The 18,257-nt window shown below is 38.7% G+C and overlaps 1 protein-coding gene across 1 annotated transcript in view; it reads left to right on the plus strand.

Moving 5' to 3' along the window:
- Nucleotides 1-18,257, plus strand: part of SHC4 (SHC adaptor protein 4) — a 124,580-nt gene that overhangs the window by 103,579 nt on the left and 2,744 nt on the right. The window contains exons 10-11 of the mRNA XM_030318232.2: nucleotides 4,973-5,152; nucleotides 11,323-11,576. Coding sequence (XP_030174092.1) covers nucleotides 4,973-5,152; nucleotides 11,323-11,576 — 434 coding nt within the window. The remainder of the gene's footprint in view (nucleotides 1-4,972; nucleotides 5,153-11,322; nucleotides 11,577-18,257) is intronic.

Here is an 18,257-nt window from a genome sequence, read left to right on the forward strand (position 1 = left end):
CTCTCTCTCTCGCCCCCCCCACCCCTCTCCCCTGATCACACTCTCTCTCTAAAAATAATAAAAATAAAAACTGATCTGAAATTCTTGACCAGTGAGCAATTTAATAGCAGTTGCCAGAATAGCAAATGCATAATTTTTATGGCTTTTCCTAGAGTTTTAGACATAATCATTTGAGAAACACCTATGCAAATATTTTCAATAAGGTTTGGCTTTTTCCTCCCAGGACATTTATTTGTTCAAATACTGATTTAAAACTTGAATTCCAGTATATTATAAATACTGCAATAGGCTTCTGGTTGTTCAAGGAGTTAATTATATTTATCACCAGACTTATAAAAGATACCATTTCTTAATATTAAATTCCCTTATGGAGAAAATTAATTAGTAAAACAGAATAATGTTTCCCAGACCTCCAAGTTCAAATGGAAATATTGATATTTTTAATCAAAAATACATTAAATTACCACAAACCCTAAGGGCCTGTACTTAAAAAACTTTGGTACTTACAGTGTATACCCTGTGTATAGCATGTATTTATTTTTTGCCACAAATCTTCTCTTAGGCAGCTTGGATAGGTTCTCAGAGTAATACTTGGCAAAAAGAAAGTTTGGAATGCATAATGGTTGTCATGTGTGGTTAAGCTCTCATCAACCACACACTTTAGCCAAGAAAGATTTTTGGGTATAGACTGAAATATAATATAATATAATATAATATAATATAATATAATATAATATAATATAATATAATATATATATATAATTTTTTTTAATTTAAGGCAACATTGCTGAGTTAAATGAAATAGTGCATTAAAAAAAAAAAGAGGAATGGTTGTTTTCAAGAGACACTGGATTTAGACATTGATGCTTTTGTATAATCATATGGGATGGTAAACCTGATGTGGTCGGTTCATGCCATACTCTGTGAGGGGCAGACGAGTCAGTGCCTTGTGCTAAAGGTTGACTCAGAACGTGGGTCAAATATGCTGAGAAAGGAAGACCAAGTGGACATTCAGTATCTGTTTGTTCAGCTGACAAACATGAGCACCTACTTCATACCAGTCATTGAAGATGCAGAGTATACAACAGATAAATGGGTTCTAGTCTCTCCTTAAGCACTCAAGGAATTTGCAGTTTCAAGGTGAAGACAGACAGACAAGTAAACAGACACCTATAGTATGGAGAGCCCTTGACCCGGCCTGGGGGAGGGAAGGTCTAAGGGGGAGGCTTCTTCTTTTTTTTTTTTTAAATTTTTCTTAATGTTTATATAGTTTTGAGAGAGAGACAGGCAGAGAGGGAGAGAGAGACAGAGTGTGAGTGGGAGAGAGGCAGCGAGAGAGGGAGACACAGAATCTGAAGCAGGCTCCAGGCTCTGAGCTGTCAGCACAGAACCCGATGTGGGGCTCAAACCCATGAATCATGAGATCGTGACCTGAGCCAAAGTCTGATTCTTAACTGACTGAGCCACCCAGGTGCCCCTTCTTTTGTTTTTAATGTTTTTGTTTATTTATTTTTCAGAGGGAGAGAAAGAGAGAGCCTGTGCACATGAGCACAGGGGGTGAGCAGAGAGAGAGGAAGAGAGAATCTCAGCAGGCTCTGCACTGTCAGCACAGAGCCTGACACAGGACTCAAACTCACAAACCACGAGATCATGAACTGAGCCAAAAACAAGAGTCAGATGCTTAACCAACTGAGCCACCTATGTGTCCCTAACGTGGAGGCTTCTTGAAAGAGATGGAATCTTAAAGGACAAATAGGAGTTAGGTACAGAAAGGGGAGGGAGGATATTGCAGCAGGAGAGAAGTACCATGTGCAGAGCCCCAGCATCAATGAACACACGTAAATGAGCAGATATTAACTATCGAATCCCTACTACATCCCTATAAGGCAGGCACCATTCTCAGTAAGTGTCTCATCCACGTTCTTTCATTTAGTCCTCACAACCATATTTTAAGCTAGGCATCCCCATATTACAGATACGAAAACTGACGCTTAGGGAAGGTAAATAACTTACCCCAAACTATACAAACAGTAAGAAGTATCACAAGTATTTGAACTCAGGTCCATGTTGATTTTGAAGCAGACCTCTTACCACAGTTTTTCTTTAATGTTTATTTATTTTTTAGAGAGAGGGAGAGAGAGAGAACGAGTGGGGGAAAGGCAGAGAGAGCAGGAGACACAGAATCTGAAGCAGGCTCCAGGCTCTGAGCTGTCAGTACAGAGCCTGACGCAGGGCTCGAACTCACAGACTGTGAGATCGTGACCTGAGCCAAGATTGGTCGGCTTAACCAAATGAGCCACCCAGGTGCCCCACAACACTTTGATCATAGTCTGCTTTCAGTACATTTTTATGAGCAGGCACTCCTAAATAAATGATAAACCAATCATGTATAAGTTATATACACATATGCTAATATGTTATGCATGTGTTATAAAACATACGCAAGGGGTGCCTGAGTGGCTCAGTCAATTGAGCATCTGATTCTTGACTTTGGCTCAGTTGATGATCTTACAGTTCATGAGTCTGAGCCCTGCACTAGGCTCTGCACTGATAGCATAGAGCCTGGTTGAATTTCTGTCTCCCTCTCTCTCTGCCCCTCCCCCGCTTGCTCTCCCTCCGTCAAAAAATAAATAAAAATTAAAAAAAATTTAATACACACATGAAAATAGAAAATTTCAAAGTTAGAGTTAATGATAATAAACATTTTTAAAATGCCTTGATAATTACAGTGGCTGAATACTATTGTTAGATAATATCTCAGGGTCCAATATACATTTAGCACATTTACTGATAAAGAAAATAGACGTATGTCCACATTTCAAATCCTGATAATTTTAACTTTTGGGAGGCCAAGTTCCTATCTAATTAGATCATTCTTGTTTATAAGCTCATAATACAGCCAAGGAGGAGTTTGTAATAAGAGTAAAAGAATGACCTTCAATCTTTGATATTTGCGGTGATCTTTTAGCCACTTGTCCATTTATGGGCGTAAGTTTAAACTAGATAACATAATTCATAAATCCACTTAACCAAGCAAATGGACACTGCCATATGTTGCACAATGCAACAAAGAAACGAAGTGCCCTGACCACCCCTCCTTCTTTAGAAATCTCACTCTTCCCTCAGGGGTATGACAGGGGACACGGTGATGTGTAACAGCTGGCAGACAGGCCAGGAGGAAAGGAGGAGTAGGTAGTAAGCCTGTAGCCTTCTGACTGGGCTTCCCCTGTTTGGTGTGCCCTTGGGTTTCCATATTTTATGTTATAAAAATTATAGCACTGCTCATCATGATGTGAAATCCAGTATAAAGTTGGTCCTTTCTGAACCACATCCAGGAGTTTAACGACTGAAACAATAGAAAAACTGATGTTTTATGGTAAGACAATGGAATGTCAGTGTCACCACTTCAGATCAGCCTGGTGGTGATCTTGTAGCACATCTGGCCAAAAATATAAATGTACCTGTTTAAATGGAAAAACAAAAATATTCTATCCTGGCTTTCTGAGGACAGAACCATCTGGATGGTACAAAATACTTCATGCACCAGGTACTGAAATACGGTGCTAATATCCATCCATTCAGTAACTATTTTTTGTCATATGTGGCAAGCATGTGTTAGGAGGCAGGATCTCTGTCTTCATGGAACACGCAGTCTAGATGTAGTACAGGTATTAAACAAAATGACATAATAGAATTATTTGCTCTTGTGATATGGCCTTCAAAGGTGAACAAACTTCTAGGAAAGCAGAGAGACTTAATCTAGTCTGAGAAGGTCAGAGAAAGCTCTGTTGAGAAAGAGATGTTTCAACTGGTACCTGAAGGGTGAGGGTGATGGAGAATGGTGAGGGAAAAGCATGTCAATCAGAGAAGATGGCCTTGAGGTGGAGATTAGCCTCCAGGAAGGTCAGTGTGACTGAGGAGCACGGGGGTGCAAGGGAAGCTGGGTAGCCAGGACCAGGGCTTGGGGCTTGTTGGAGAGTTTGATCTGTATCCAAAGAGCAATGGGAAGCAGGTAAGGGGTTTTTAAACCGCTGAAAAATATTATCAGGTTTTCAGTTGTAAAAACATCATTTTGGCCACAGTATATGGAATAGAATGGAAGAGGAGGGGACAGAGTAAGAGGGAAAAAGGAGATATCCTGAGGGGTGAGTTCTTCTTTCCATTAAGTGCCAGAATAAATGTCAACAGTTGGTTCAAGGCTCAGCTTGGCAAAACAAAACTTTGGGCATAGGGAGAGACAGACTTTCCATTCTTAATAATTATGTAATGAGTTTTTTGAAAAGCAGTTTATTTACTTATTTATTTTTTATTTTTAAAATTTTATTTAAATCCAAGCTAGTTAACATATAGTGTAATAATTATTTCAGGAGTAGAACCAGTGATTCTTCACTTACATACAACACCCAGTGCTCATCCCAACAAGTGCCCTCCTTAATGCCCAGCCCCCATTTAGCCCCTCCCCACACCCACCTCTCCTCCAGCAACCCTTAGTTTCTTCTCTGTATTTAAGAGTGTTTGGTGGTTTGCCTCCCTCTCTCTTTTTATCTTATTTTGAAAAGCAGTTTAAATAATAGATATTCAAGTTCTGTATGGCATGTGTGTTTTCTTGGTTCCTGGACTGCGGCCTTGAGCAGTGTTGTGTGTAGTTTGTGCTGTTTGCTAGACAGCTGGCTCCCTTTCTTCTCTGGCTGTTCCTCTCCTGGGTCTTCCTGATTTGTTTCCTGTCTGGTGTTGAAGCAGTGGGTCAGCAGAGGGATGGGGAGGGAAGGCCTGGGAGGCCAAAGAGATGGTGCTTTCCTTCAAAGCCTGGTGCTTATCTTGTTTTTACAGGTCAAATCTAGAGGTCAGTATTCAAATCTGTATAGGATGAGGGTGGCTTTTCCCTTCCTATCAATTCTAGACTCAAACACAATTTTACGTGTTGTTTACAAAGTAAAAACGTGATCCATTGATCATTAACTAATCACTACAGGTAACGCACAGGAGAGAGGAGGGCAGTGCCAACGAGATGCCTCATTGATGAAGCACACGTGTCGAGTGGATTTCCTCAATGACCCCTGCTACATAAATACACAGGGTCTTCAAAGTACACTTGGCTCTTCCCCAAATCAAAGCTCAGCTCACTCCCTGGGGAGCCCGTGGCACCGTCAGAGTAAGTAGCTGTTCGCCATCTGTATTAGTTTCCTGTGGCTGCTGTAACAAACCACCACAAACTGAGTGTCTTAAAGCAGTGAAAATTTATTCTCTCACAGTTCTGGAGGCCAGAGGTCCTCAATAAGACGTCAGCTGGGGTGGTTCCTTCTGGAGGCTCTGGAGGAGGATCCACTCCATGCCTCTCTCCTAGCTTCTGCTGATGGCTGGCAATTCTTGGTGTTCCTTGGCTTGTGGACACATCAGTTCTCTGCCTCAGTCTTCACATGGCCTTCACCTCCATTCTCAAACCTCTCTCTCCTGTCTCTTCTAGGACAATCCCTTTCTCTTCTAGGTGAGCCCTAAAGCCAGGAAGATCCCATCTCGCAATCCTTAACTTAATTACATCTGCAAAAACCCTTTCCCCAAATTAGGCCACGTTCACAGGGACTGGGGATCAGGATCTGAATGTATCATTTTGGGGGGGCCACTATTCATCTCACTATACTGACTCTCATTTTCAGGAAGACTATTTCCTTGGTCTCATTTTCAGGGAGCAAAAAGGATTCTTTCTTACCTCAATCTTGTACCACAGTTAATTTGGGAGATATTATGGATTTCAAGGTTTGGGGTCTTTGATGTTGAATAATCTTTTCAAATACTTTAAACTGGGTCCCAACTTTTGGTTTTTGCTGCATGCTCTTGCTGAAGGAAGGATGGTCAAAGCCAGGAGATAATTTTGAATTTGTGGGCTTGTGTGAGGAACAGTGACCATTATTTGGCTCTGTTGAGTGATGGTTTTAATTTTATTCATTTCGAAACTCCTTGGTAAGTCACTATGGAACACTAAAATAAGATGGCTTCTTTCTTTAGCCATATACTGTGAGTTAAATGCAATAAGACAGATACCATTTTCCTGCTAAATTGCTTCCAGGGGTAAATGCATACACAGTAACATAAATAAATAAAAGCAAAACAAACCAAAAGCCCACGATCAACTAAAAAATAAATAAATAAATAAATAATGCTTTTTATAAAATATTAAAGTGTGTTGGGTTCAAATTTGGGTGAACCACATTTGGTTCACTCCAAAGATGGAGAACCAGTCCTTTGGAAAGTCCTTTTGCTAGCCCATGTGTGTGTGTGTGGTGTAATGGAATGTTTTTCAGCCATAAAAAAGGATGAGATCATGCCATTTGCAACAACATGGACAGACCTAGAGGGTATTATGCTAAGTCAGAAATAAGTCAGACTGAAAAAGACAAGCACTATATGATTTCACTCATATGTGGGCTCTATAAGGAAAGGAAATGAATAAAGAAACAAAAAGCAGAATCAGACCTATAAATACAGAGAGCAAACTGATGGTTGCCAGAGGGGATGTGAGAAGAGAGTTGGGCAAAATGGGTGAAAGGGAGTGGGAGAAACAGGCTTCCAGTTATGGAATGAATACATCATGGGAATAAAAGGCACAGCATAGCAGGAAAAAATCTTTATAATGTAAACAAAGAACCTTTGTCTTTTGTCATGGACAACTCAATAATATGAAAAAGTAAAATCAATGTATATTAACATTCCTGTCATTAGTTGAAAGTAAATAAGGCCAGCTTTGTCCAAAATTTTAATGTCAAAATGCATTTTTACTGATTTCAGCCTTTTTGTCATCCTTTTGCCTCTCCCGGACTTGGAGGGAACATGTTTAAATAAAGGCTTCAGGTACTTCTTCAGTCTTTATTTCCTATTAGGATATAGTGTACCATAGCCCTCCTGGCCCCCCTGATGCAATTGTTCTCTCCAAAAAAATTAATTCCAACTCTAAAAGTATAAATAATGTTGATTTAATAAAATGAAATAAGATAGAGTAGGGATAACCTTATACATAAATTTCTGCAAAATATCTGAAATATACCTTTTAACCTTTCCTCCTTAATGTTTCCTGATATTTCTTTCCTTACTTAGGCATACTTAGCTTCCCTTTTCCAGTCAAAAGCTTACTGATTAGTTCAGTAAAACAAAATAAAACAAACAAAAACAAATCTTGAGGCATGAGTGTAGTATCTCCCAAGCATGCCTTCTGGGCTCCCCAATTAATCCTATCACACTGTGTAGGAAAAGCTCAACACAATCTTTATTTTCATCAAACTTGGCAGAAGGGAATTACTAGTATTGATACTATCTAATTTTTTTTAAGTTTATTTTGAGAGAGAGTATGTGCAAGTAGGGGATGGGCAGAGAGAGAGAGAAGAAGAGAGAGAGAATCCTGAGCAGGCTCCACACTGTCAGTGCGGAGTCCGACTCGGGGCTCAAACTCATGAACTGTGAGATCATGACCTGGGCTGAAATCAAGAGTCGGACACTTAAGCAACTGGGTCACCCAGGCACCCCTTTAAGTTTATTTATTTTAAGAGAAAGAGAAAGAGAGAGAGAGCACATGTGCATGCACGCAAGTGGCAGGGGAGGGCAGAGAGAGAGAGGGAGAGAGAAGAAAGAGAGAATCCTAAGCAGGCTTCGCATTGTCTGCACAGAGCCAGACTTGGGGCTCAATCTCAGGAACCTGTGAGGTCATGACCTGAGCCCAAATCAAGAATTCTGTGCTTAATTGACTGAGCACCCAGGTACCCCTGTTTTCTTAATGGAGGTATTAATTGCGATGAACTTCCCTCTTAAAACTGCCTCTGCTAGGATCTCATAGGTTTTTTTCATTTTCATTTGTCTCAGGATATTTTATGATTTACTTTTTTATTTACTCTTTGACCCGTTTGTTGTTTAGTGACATGCTGTTTAACTCCACATATTAGTGAATTACCTAGTTTTCTTGTAATTGATTTCTCATATCAGTGTGGTCAGAAAAGATGCTTGATATGATTTCATTTTTAAAAAATGTATTATGACTTGTTTGTGGCCTAACATATGATCTATCCTGGAGAATGTCCCATGTCCACTGGAGAAGAATGTATATAGTCTATTGCTTTTGGGTGAAATGTTCTGTCACTGTCTGTTGAGTCAATCTGGTCTAATGTGTACTTTGAGGTCGAAAGTTTCCTTACTGATTTTCGATCTGGATGATCTATCTATTGTTGAAAATGGGTATTGAAGTCCCCTACTACTACTGTATTGCTGTCTATTTCTCCCTTCAAGTCTGTTAATATTTGCTTTACATATTTATGTCCTCCTATGTTGGATGAACAAATCTTTGTTATTTTCAATTGTTTTATAGTATTGTATTATATGAGTATATCATAGTTTATATAATCATCCCCTTATTGATGGGCATCTATTTTTTCAGCCCTTTGTTAATATAATAATCATTTCTACCCCGAAATACCCAGTCACATGTGCTACTTAAAAATTGAATGCATCAGTATGCTGTCTTCACAGTTCACATTGGTTTCTTTAAATGTCTTATTCTTTATCACTGGGATTACGTGCAATTGTTTAATTTGATTTTGCTTGTCAGATATTTTTCTCTTCCTTAAGCCCTAGGCTCCCTGTCTGAGGTTTTGCCCATCAGATACTTATGGGTGTGGATATTCATATCTGTCTTGGGCTTTCCCAAATTTCTGATTGTGAAAAATATGTTTTCAGTTGCTATGGGAACTGCAAGATGACATGATTGCTTTCTTCTATGATTCCTATCACTTTTTTCTTTTTAGGTCTCACTTAAATGTAGAGTGGCCATAATCATGTTGCATCCTTGATCTTCACTACTTCTGAGAAAATATGTTATTAATTATATCAAGTCAATAACTTACTAAATTTTCTATGGGAATTTTATGTAAATAACTAGATTTAAATTATGATTATCTTTCTCAAAGTCAACATTATGTGAGAAAGGAGTTGCTAATAGGTAATGTGCCACAATGTTAAAGAGTAGTTGTATTTGGTGGTGGGACCACAGGTGATTATTTTTCTTTGTTTCTCTGTTTCCCAGATTTTAAAAACAAGTAGCATGCACAACTTTTAAAATTAAAACAAATTAAAAAAAATATTTCAGATATTCTAGTTTTAGGAAAAGTAGATTTTCAGCAAATTTTTAGATGATTGAAATGTCCCAGCACAGTGTGTGCTATTCTGGTGCTAATCTGGGAAACTGTGTTAGGAAAATATTGTCCATATCCTCAGGCTGGCCCATGATCTGTTGCCTCTTTTCAAGATGATATCATGTCTGTTTTTCTTTTGTTTTGTCCTTGTCCAAAAGCTCTCCACCCTTATCTCAGAATAAACTGAAAGTCATCATGCATTAAGATGTGTGCCCCCACACACGCATGCATGTATCTCTCTTCCACTCACACAAACACTTTCCCTCTCACATACACAAACACACATGCAACTACTTATCAGAGTTCTCTATTATGCCTCAAAGCAAGCAGGACTAAGGCCAACTTCATTTATTATTTATCAAATCTGGACACGTTTTTTCAGCCTTTTTCTGGCAACAATGGATAGACCTGATTGTGGAGGAGAATATTTTCAGCCATTAAATACAGACTCAAGATATTTTCAAAAAGACACATTTGTGAATGCTGCATCATAATTGTGCTATGCAGAGAGGAGTTCTTAAGTAGCGACAAAACTATAACATATTAACAGGAGAATTGGGTTATGTCTGCAGGGACTGGTTGCCTGTATCAATGACTTCATGAGATTGTCACGTGTAAGTTGTAGAACTTAGAGTTAAGAGGATTTCTCATTTGCAAGACCCTTGCATAAGGACATGGAAACACACTTCTGCATTTATAAAGATGAAGTTTGGCTTCTATGCAAAAGATCCTTTGCATTTAAATAGACAAAGTCTGATTTCTGCAGTTATTTTCCTAGTAAATTTGCCATGTAAACCATACAACTTTTACCTGGATTCAGACCTAAGAATTTTTATTACTTCTGGAGATGCTGTATATCATCCTGATAGCCTTGGTATTTTTTTTAATGTTTATTTATTTTTGAGAGAGACAGAGAGACAGTGTGAGCAGGGGAAGGGCAGAGCAAGGAAGACACAGAATCTGAAGCAGGCTCCAGACTCTGAGCTGTCAGCACAGAGTCCAATGGGGGCCTCAAACCCACAAACCATGAGATCATGACCTAAGCTGAAGTCAGATGCTTAACCGGCTGAGTCATCCAGGCACCCCAGGCTTGCTCTTTACTTGGGACCATTGTAGGTACTGCAGAAGTAGAGTTGGCTAGACCACTTTTGATAATGGAAAGATTTTCACTTTTAAGGCAAGGGTTTTAGACTGTGGTGATTAAGAACCTGGGCTTTGGAGTCAAATAGATGTCATTTCAAACCCCAGATTTACAACATACTAGCAATGTGACTTTGAGTAATTCATGTGGTCTTTTTAAAGATCCATTTCCTTGCCTGTCTAGTTTTGAGAACCGAACAAGATATGTGTAGAGCACTGAGCGCTGCCTATCATATATGATAAATGAGGACTGCATAATAATTATTATTACCATGAGTATCAAAACACTATTACATGCCACCCGCATATACCTTTTCATCCCCTCTGCCCTCAACTCTAGAGAGTATTTGTTCTGCAGAACATTGGGGAACTGCATCAGACCATGGCCTCCTTGATGCTTTGCCTTATTTTACCTGATTAACTGTGCTTTATCCACGCAGGTGAGTGACACAAACACCAGAGTGGTCATTTAATAGGAATGCTGTGAGGTTCAGCATAGCTTTGAAGTTTTTGGTCAGAGGTATCTCTGAAGCACATTAGTAATTTGGTTTAAAAAATAAAAAGCTAAATACTAAAAAGTGGGCATAATCCAAAGTTACCATAGGCATTTTCAAAGAGTTTGGGAATGTGTTCAAAGTTATCTTTGATCCAGGTACTGCGTAAGCCTCTTTTTTCTTTAACATACAGCCCCTGGGACATAGAGTGCCTCTCTCTGCAGTTATGAAAGCAATTCTCGCAGGTCAGTCCCATTTCTCATCTGAAAGGAAAACTCCTGCACCTGGTCAAGTCTTTCCTGCCAACAGAAGCCAAAGGCAATGTTTGGTCCTACCATTAAATTAAAGCCTGTGGGAAGTTCTGGAAACAAAAACTCCATTTGTTCTAGAAGCAGCATTATTTAAACAGTGCATGACACACAGTAGGGCCTCAGGTTATATTTGCTGAATGAATGAATGAATGAATGAATGAAGGAGGAGGTAGCTTGGTGATGCCTCTGTTTGTGTTTTGACTGTAGAAGCACCAGAAACTGTTCAGCCAGGTGCCACGGCCCAGCCTGCCAGCTCACATTCTTTGCCACACATTAAGCAGCAGCTGCGGAATGAAGACTGCTACCATGGCAAGCTGAGCAGGAAGGCAGCAGAGAGCCTCTTGGTAAAGGATGGGGACTTTTTGGTTCGAGAAAGTGCAACATCTCCTGGTCAGTATGTGCTAAGTGGACTTCAGGGAGGCCAGGCAAAGCATCTTCTCCTGGTGGATCCTGAAGGCAAGGTATCATTGACCTCTTATGTTTTTCACAGGTTGTTGTAACTAAGGTTACTCTGAATGATTGATCCCAAACCTGATATTGAAGCATGATAAGGCTAAGGGTTTCCTTTTTCTTGAACCCTCCAGTTGGAGCAGGAAGTGTTAACTAGAGGCCAGTGGAGGGGTTTGAGAGGGAGCCATCCTGGAGGTTCAGGTAGAGGACAGCTCTTTCCACTCTTCTCAGTTCAATCTAGTGAATTAAATGAATACCTACTACATGGAAGTACAAAGATTCACAGTTGACTGTTGCTCAGTGTTACACACATTGTCCTTGCTCTCAGGGCGCTTATAATTTCATAAAACAGATACTTAAATAATTATAACACAAGTGTGAATGACATAAGAATGGTTCAACCAAAGTATTATGGTATTTCTCAGCATAGAGGAATACTGTCTTTGAGGCACACTGAAAAGGCTTCTTGCAGGGTCTGACATGTAAGGTGAACCTTGAAGGACAGAAAATTTTTTAAAGGGGTACATTTGGAGAATAGGAAAGGAAGCACAGGAACAGACAGAGCAGAAGAATGATATTAAGTCGATAAAAGATGTATGGCTGGGCAGAGGATGCCTGTAGACAGAAACAATCCTGGGCAAAAGACAGTTAACAAAATGGTAATAGTCCTTCCTTATTAATAATTAGTTCAAATGTAAATGGATTAAGCTCCCCAGTCAAAAAATATAGACTAGCTGAATGGATATAAAGCAAGATCCAACTCTATGCTGTCTAGAAGAGACTCACTTTATTTTATTTATTACGTTTTTAAAATGTGTATTCATTTTTGAGAGAGAGAAAGAGAGAGAGAGTGGGGGAGGGGCAGAGAGAGAAGGAGACACAGAATTCAAAGCAGGCTCCAGGCTCTGAGCTGTCAGCACAGAGCCTGACGTGGGGCTCAAACTCACGAACCCCAAGATCATGACCTGAGCAGAGATCAATTCACCAGAAAGATATGACAATTATAAATGTATATGCACTCAACATCAGAGTACCCAAATATATGATACAAACGTTGACAGAACTGAAGGGAGAAATAGTAATACAATAATAGTGGGAGGTTTCAGTGCCCCACTTTTGACAATAGATAGAACCTGCAGTCAGAAGTACTTGAACAACACTATAGACCAAATGGATCTAACAGACATATGCAGAGCATTCCTCCCAACAGCAGCAGAATACACATTCTTTTCAAGCATACTCAGAACATTCACCTGTTAGATCACAAATACTAAGATGGATCACATGTTAGGTCACAAAACAAGCATTAGGAAATTAAAGAAGAATGAATTATACCAAGTATCTTTTCTGATCACACTGGAATGAAACTAGAAGTTAATGGCAGAAAGAGAACTGGAAAATTCACAAATATGCAGAATTAATACACTATTGAACAGCAGTGTCAAAGAAAAAATTAAAGGGAAATTAGAAAATATTTGCAAACAAATGGAAATGAAAAACATACTGGATCTATGAAACACAGTGAAAGCAATAGGAAGAAAGTTGATGGTGATAAATGCCTACACTGGAAAAAAAAAAAAGAAAGCTTTCTAATAAACATTCTAACACCTCAAGGAACTACAAAAAGAACAAACTAAACCCAAAAGTAGCAGAAGAAAGGAAATAATTCAGATTAGAGCAGAAATAAGTGAAAGAGAATAGAAAAATAATAGGAAAAATCCACAAAACTACAAGTTGGTGTTTTGAAAAGATGAACAAAACTGACAAACCTTTAGCTAGGTTGGCTAAGAAGAGAGAAGACGCAAATAAATAAAATCAGAAATGAAAGAGGAGACATTACAACTGATGCCACAGAGATTAAATGATTATTAGAAATTAAGAACAATTATATGCCAACAAATTGGATAACCCAGAAGAAAGGGATAAATTCCTAAAAAATATGCAACCTACCAAGATTTCTTCATGAAGAAATAGAAAATCTGAACAGATGAATTACTAGTAAGGAGACTGAATCACTAATCAAAAACTGTTCATTAAAAAAAAAAAAAAAAAAAAAAAAAAAGCCCAGGACCAGATGGTTTCACTGGTAAATTCTTTCAAACATTTAAAGAAGAATGAATGCCAATGCTTATTAAGCTTTCCCCACCCCCCAAAACTGAAGAGGACAAAATACTTACAAACTCATTTTATGAAGCCTACCTTACCCATGTACCAAACCCAGAAAAAGATACTACAAGAAGAGAAAACAGGCCAATATGCCTAATGAACATATATATAAAAATCTTTAACTAAATGCTAGCAAACAAAGTTCAGTAGTTCACTAAAATATCATACACCATGACCAAGTAAGATATATCCCTGGATTGCCAGGAAGGTTCAACAAAGGACATCAATCAATATGGCACACCACATTAATAAATGAAGAATAAAAATCATATGATCATCCCAATAGATGAACAAAAAGCATTTGATAAAATTCAACACCCTTTCATGATTAAAAAAACTCAAAACAACACTCAACAAACTAGGAGTAGAAAGAAATGACCTCAGCATAATAAAAGCCATATATGTAAAGCCTACAGCTAATATCATACCCCACATAAAAAACAGAAATCTTTTCCTCTCACCACTTTTAGTGGTGAAGTACTACAACCAACATAGTACTGGAAGTACTAGCCAGAGAAATTAGGGAAGAAAAAAGAAATAAAAGGCATCCAAATTGGAAAGGAAGAAGTAAAATAATTGCTTCACAGGTGATAGAATCTTATATGTAGAAAATCCTAAATATTCCACAAAAATCCTGTTATGACTAATCAACAAGTGTGGTAGCATTGCAGAATAGAAAACGAACATACAAACATCAGTTGCATGTGTAAATAATAATAACACCCTGAAAAGGAAATTAAGAAAATAATCTCATTTACAATACCATCAAAAAGAGTAAAATACTTAAGAATAAACATAACCAAGGAGGCAAAAGACGTATGCACTGAAAACTTCAAAACATTGCTGAGAGAAATTAAAGAAGACACAAATGAAAAGACATCTCATGTTCATTGATAAGAAGATTTCATGTTGTTAAAATGTCATTACTACCCACAGTAATCTACAGATTCAATGCAGTTTCCATCAAAATTCTAATAGCAGTTTTTACAGAAATAGAAGTACGATCTTAATATTCACTCAGAACCACAGAGAACCCAAAATAGCCAATCTTGAGAAAGAAGAACAAAGATGGAGACATTACACTTATGGTTTCAAAGCTAGAGTAATCAAACCAATATAGTACTGGAATAAAGAGAGATATATAGATGGAACAGAATAGGGAACCCAGAGATAAACCTATTTATGTATGATCAAATGATCTTTGCAAAGGTTGCCAGGAATTCACAATGGGGAAAGAATACTCTTTCAGCAAATGGTTTTGGGAAAACAATATCCACCCGAAGAAGAATAAAATTGGACCTTTATCTTACACCACACAGAAAAATTAACTCAAAATAGATAAAAGACTTATATGTAATATCTGAAACTATAAAACCCCTAGGAGAAAACATAAGGAAAAACTTCATGATTTTGTTCTTGGCAATGATTTCTTGGATATAACACTGAAAAATACAAACAAATGCAAAAATAGACAAGTGAGACTACATACAACTAAAAAAATCCTGCATAGCAAAGGAAACAATCAACAGAGCGAAGAACAATCAGAATGGGAGAAAATATTTTCAAACCATATATCTGATAAGGGGTTAATTTTCAAAACATATGATGAAATTTTGAACTCAGTAGCAAAAAGACAAATAATCTGATTAAAAAATGGACAGATGACTTGAATAGTCACGTTCCCAAAGAAGACATACAAATGGCCAGCAGGTATTTGAAAAGATGCTCAACAACAATAATCATCAGGGAAATGCAAATTCACAGTAAGATATCACCTCACACCTATCAGGATGGCCATAATAAATAACAAACAGGAGCACCTGGGTGGCTCAGTCAGTTATGAGTCCAGCTCTTGATTTGGGCTCAGGTCAGGATCTCATGGTTCATGAGATGGAGCCCCACATCGGGCTCTATGTGGAGTCTGTTTGGAATTCTCTCTCTTCCTCTCTTTTTGCCCCTCCCCTACTCATACATGTGCATGCTCTTTCTCTCTAAATAAATAAATAAATAAATAAGTAAATGTTAAAAAATAAAATAAATAAATAAATATTAAACAAAACAAAAAATCAAAAAGATAGCAAGTGTTGTTGAGGGTGTACAGAAATTGTAACCTCTGTGTCCTATTGGTGGGAATGTAAAATGGTGTAGCTGTTGTAGAAAATGGTACGGAGTTTCCTCAAAAAATTAAAAATGGAATTCGCATATGATCCATATTTATTGGATAGGTATTTATCCCAAAAGAATTGAAATCCAGATCTTAAGGAGACATTTGCACCTCCATGTTCACTGCAACATTATTCATAATAGCCAAGAAGTGGAAACAAGTTATATATATGGAATGCTATCCAGCCGTACAGAAGATGACAGAGTCTGTCACATACTACAAACATGAATGAACCTGGAGAACATCCTTCTGATTGAAACAAGCCAGTCACTGAACAACAAATAATGCGTGATTCCACTTACATGAAATATCTAAGGTAGTGAAAACTCTTAGAAAGTAGAACGGTAGTTGCCAGGGCCTGGTGAGGCAGAGGCAATGGGTTGTTGTTGTTTACTGGGTGTAGGTTTCAGTCATGTAAGATGAAAAAGTTCTAGTGACCTGCTGTACAACATTGTGCTTAGAGTTTACTATATTGTACACTTAAAATTTTGTTCGTGAAGTTGGGGCCCCTGGGTGATTAAGTGTCCAACTTTGGCTCACGTCATGATCTCACAGTTCATGAGTTCGAGCCCTGCGTCAGGCTCTGTGCTGACAGCTCAGAGCCTGGAGCCTGCTTCGGATTCCCTTTCTCTCTGCCCCTCCCCTGCTCATGCTGTGTCTCTCTCTCTCTCAAAAATAAATAAAACATTTTAAAAAATTAAAAAAAATTGTGGGGTAGATCTCATGTTATGGTTTTGTTCTCTCTCTGTCTCTCTCTCTCTCTCCACACACACACACACACACACACACACACACACACACACACACACAGAAGTGTGATTGGGGTCACAGCAGCAAATGTTTGCAGGGCCTGGCCTGTATCATAAGTGTGTAAAGCTGGGCGAATGGTGGAATGAACATAGAGTGTGGTGGACTGTGATGAACTAACTGGGAAGCACATGTCCTGTGTAAGGGGGACCGTCACACTCAGCCTCAGTCAGTTGCTGCCATTTGGAGGAAGGGCCCAGTGTAGCCAGATTTAATTTTCCCAAATAAACCACAAAACTAAATTTTTATAGGAAATCTCCCCATTTTTGATTCAAAATACTTAAAAACTCTTTATTGGGCATCTCTGCCTTACCCCCTCCCCCCCCCCCCCCCCCCCCCCAGCTAACTAAAACAGCTCCTGGTATGTTTGGCTAGAGAGTAGATAGTTTATAATCCCTGCACTGGAAGTTGTTTTTTTTTTTTTAAGTTTATGTATTTTGAGAGAGCACACGTGGGAGGGGCAGAGAGAGGGAGAGAGAGAGGATCCTAAGTAGGCTCCACACTATCATTCGCAGAGCTCAATGTGGGGCTTGAACTTGTGAACCATGAGATCATGACCTGAGCCGAAACCAAGAGCCAGAGGCTTAACTGACCTAACCACGCAGGTGTCCCACCCCTGTACTGGAAGATTAATTTGACATTTGTATACAGGATTGATTAGAGAAGAATGTAATTAGGGGATCTGAGGTAAAAACTAGTGAAAGTCTGAACCAGAATGGAGGAGGGAGAAACAAAGAGAGGAGAGCACAGTGAACTGGAATTAACAACACAGACTGGCAGAACTGATCAGCTCATGTGACGTGGGTTGGGGTTGAGATGAAGGATATAAAAATGTTTCCAAGTCTTGGTTTGATCAGTAAATTGTAAACGTTGTGCCCTTTTTCTCCTGATCCTTGAGTGTGTGTTCCCTATGAACAGGGATATTCTCTTACATAGACAGTACAGTGATCAAAATCAAGAAATTTAAACATTGATACATTACCAGTATCTAATTCATAATCATATTCAAATGAGGTCAATTATTCCAATAAGTGTGTATTTTTTTAATACACTGAAAATCAATATCTAAGCAGAAATAAAAAATCCCTTGTAGAGAAGTAGCAGAATCACATAACAAGGTGTTCTCTGACCTCATGCCTTCCCACTCCCTGACAGTTCCCAGCCACCTTCCAAACAGAACTGTATTATGGCCCATGGAGTCATGATGGAGAGTATTATCTTCTGCCCATGCACAGGGTGAGGATACAGTAATACTGGAGAGGAAAGTCCTCGGGAGAAGGCAAGCATTGGGAAACTGAGTTGCTTTGGCATGCAGACGAGAAGTTCCATGTAGCAAATATTTATGAACCAGCTACTATGAAGAATGCAGGAAGGAGATAAGAATACCTATTGGGAAGGTCTGAGGAGGCTTCTTACAGGAGACAGGATTTGTGTTCAGCCTCCACGGAGAGGCAGGACTTCTCCAGAAGGGCCTGCTTCCTACAGACACAAGATATTTTGGAAGCAGTCTGCTTGCTGGGTCAAAATTGTAATCCTTGGATTCATGCTTGTGTAT

This window comes from Lynx canadensis, chromosome B3 (genome assembly GCF_007474595.2).
Source record: "Lynx canadensis isolate LIC74 chromosome B3, mLynCan4.pri.v2, whole genome shotgun sequence".
NCBI classification, from domain to species: Eukaryota; Metazoa; Chordata; class Mammalia; order Carnivora; family Felidae; genus Lynx; species Lynx canadensis.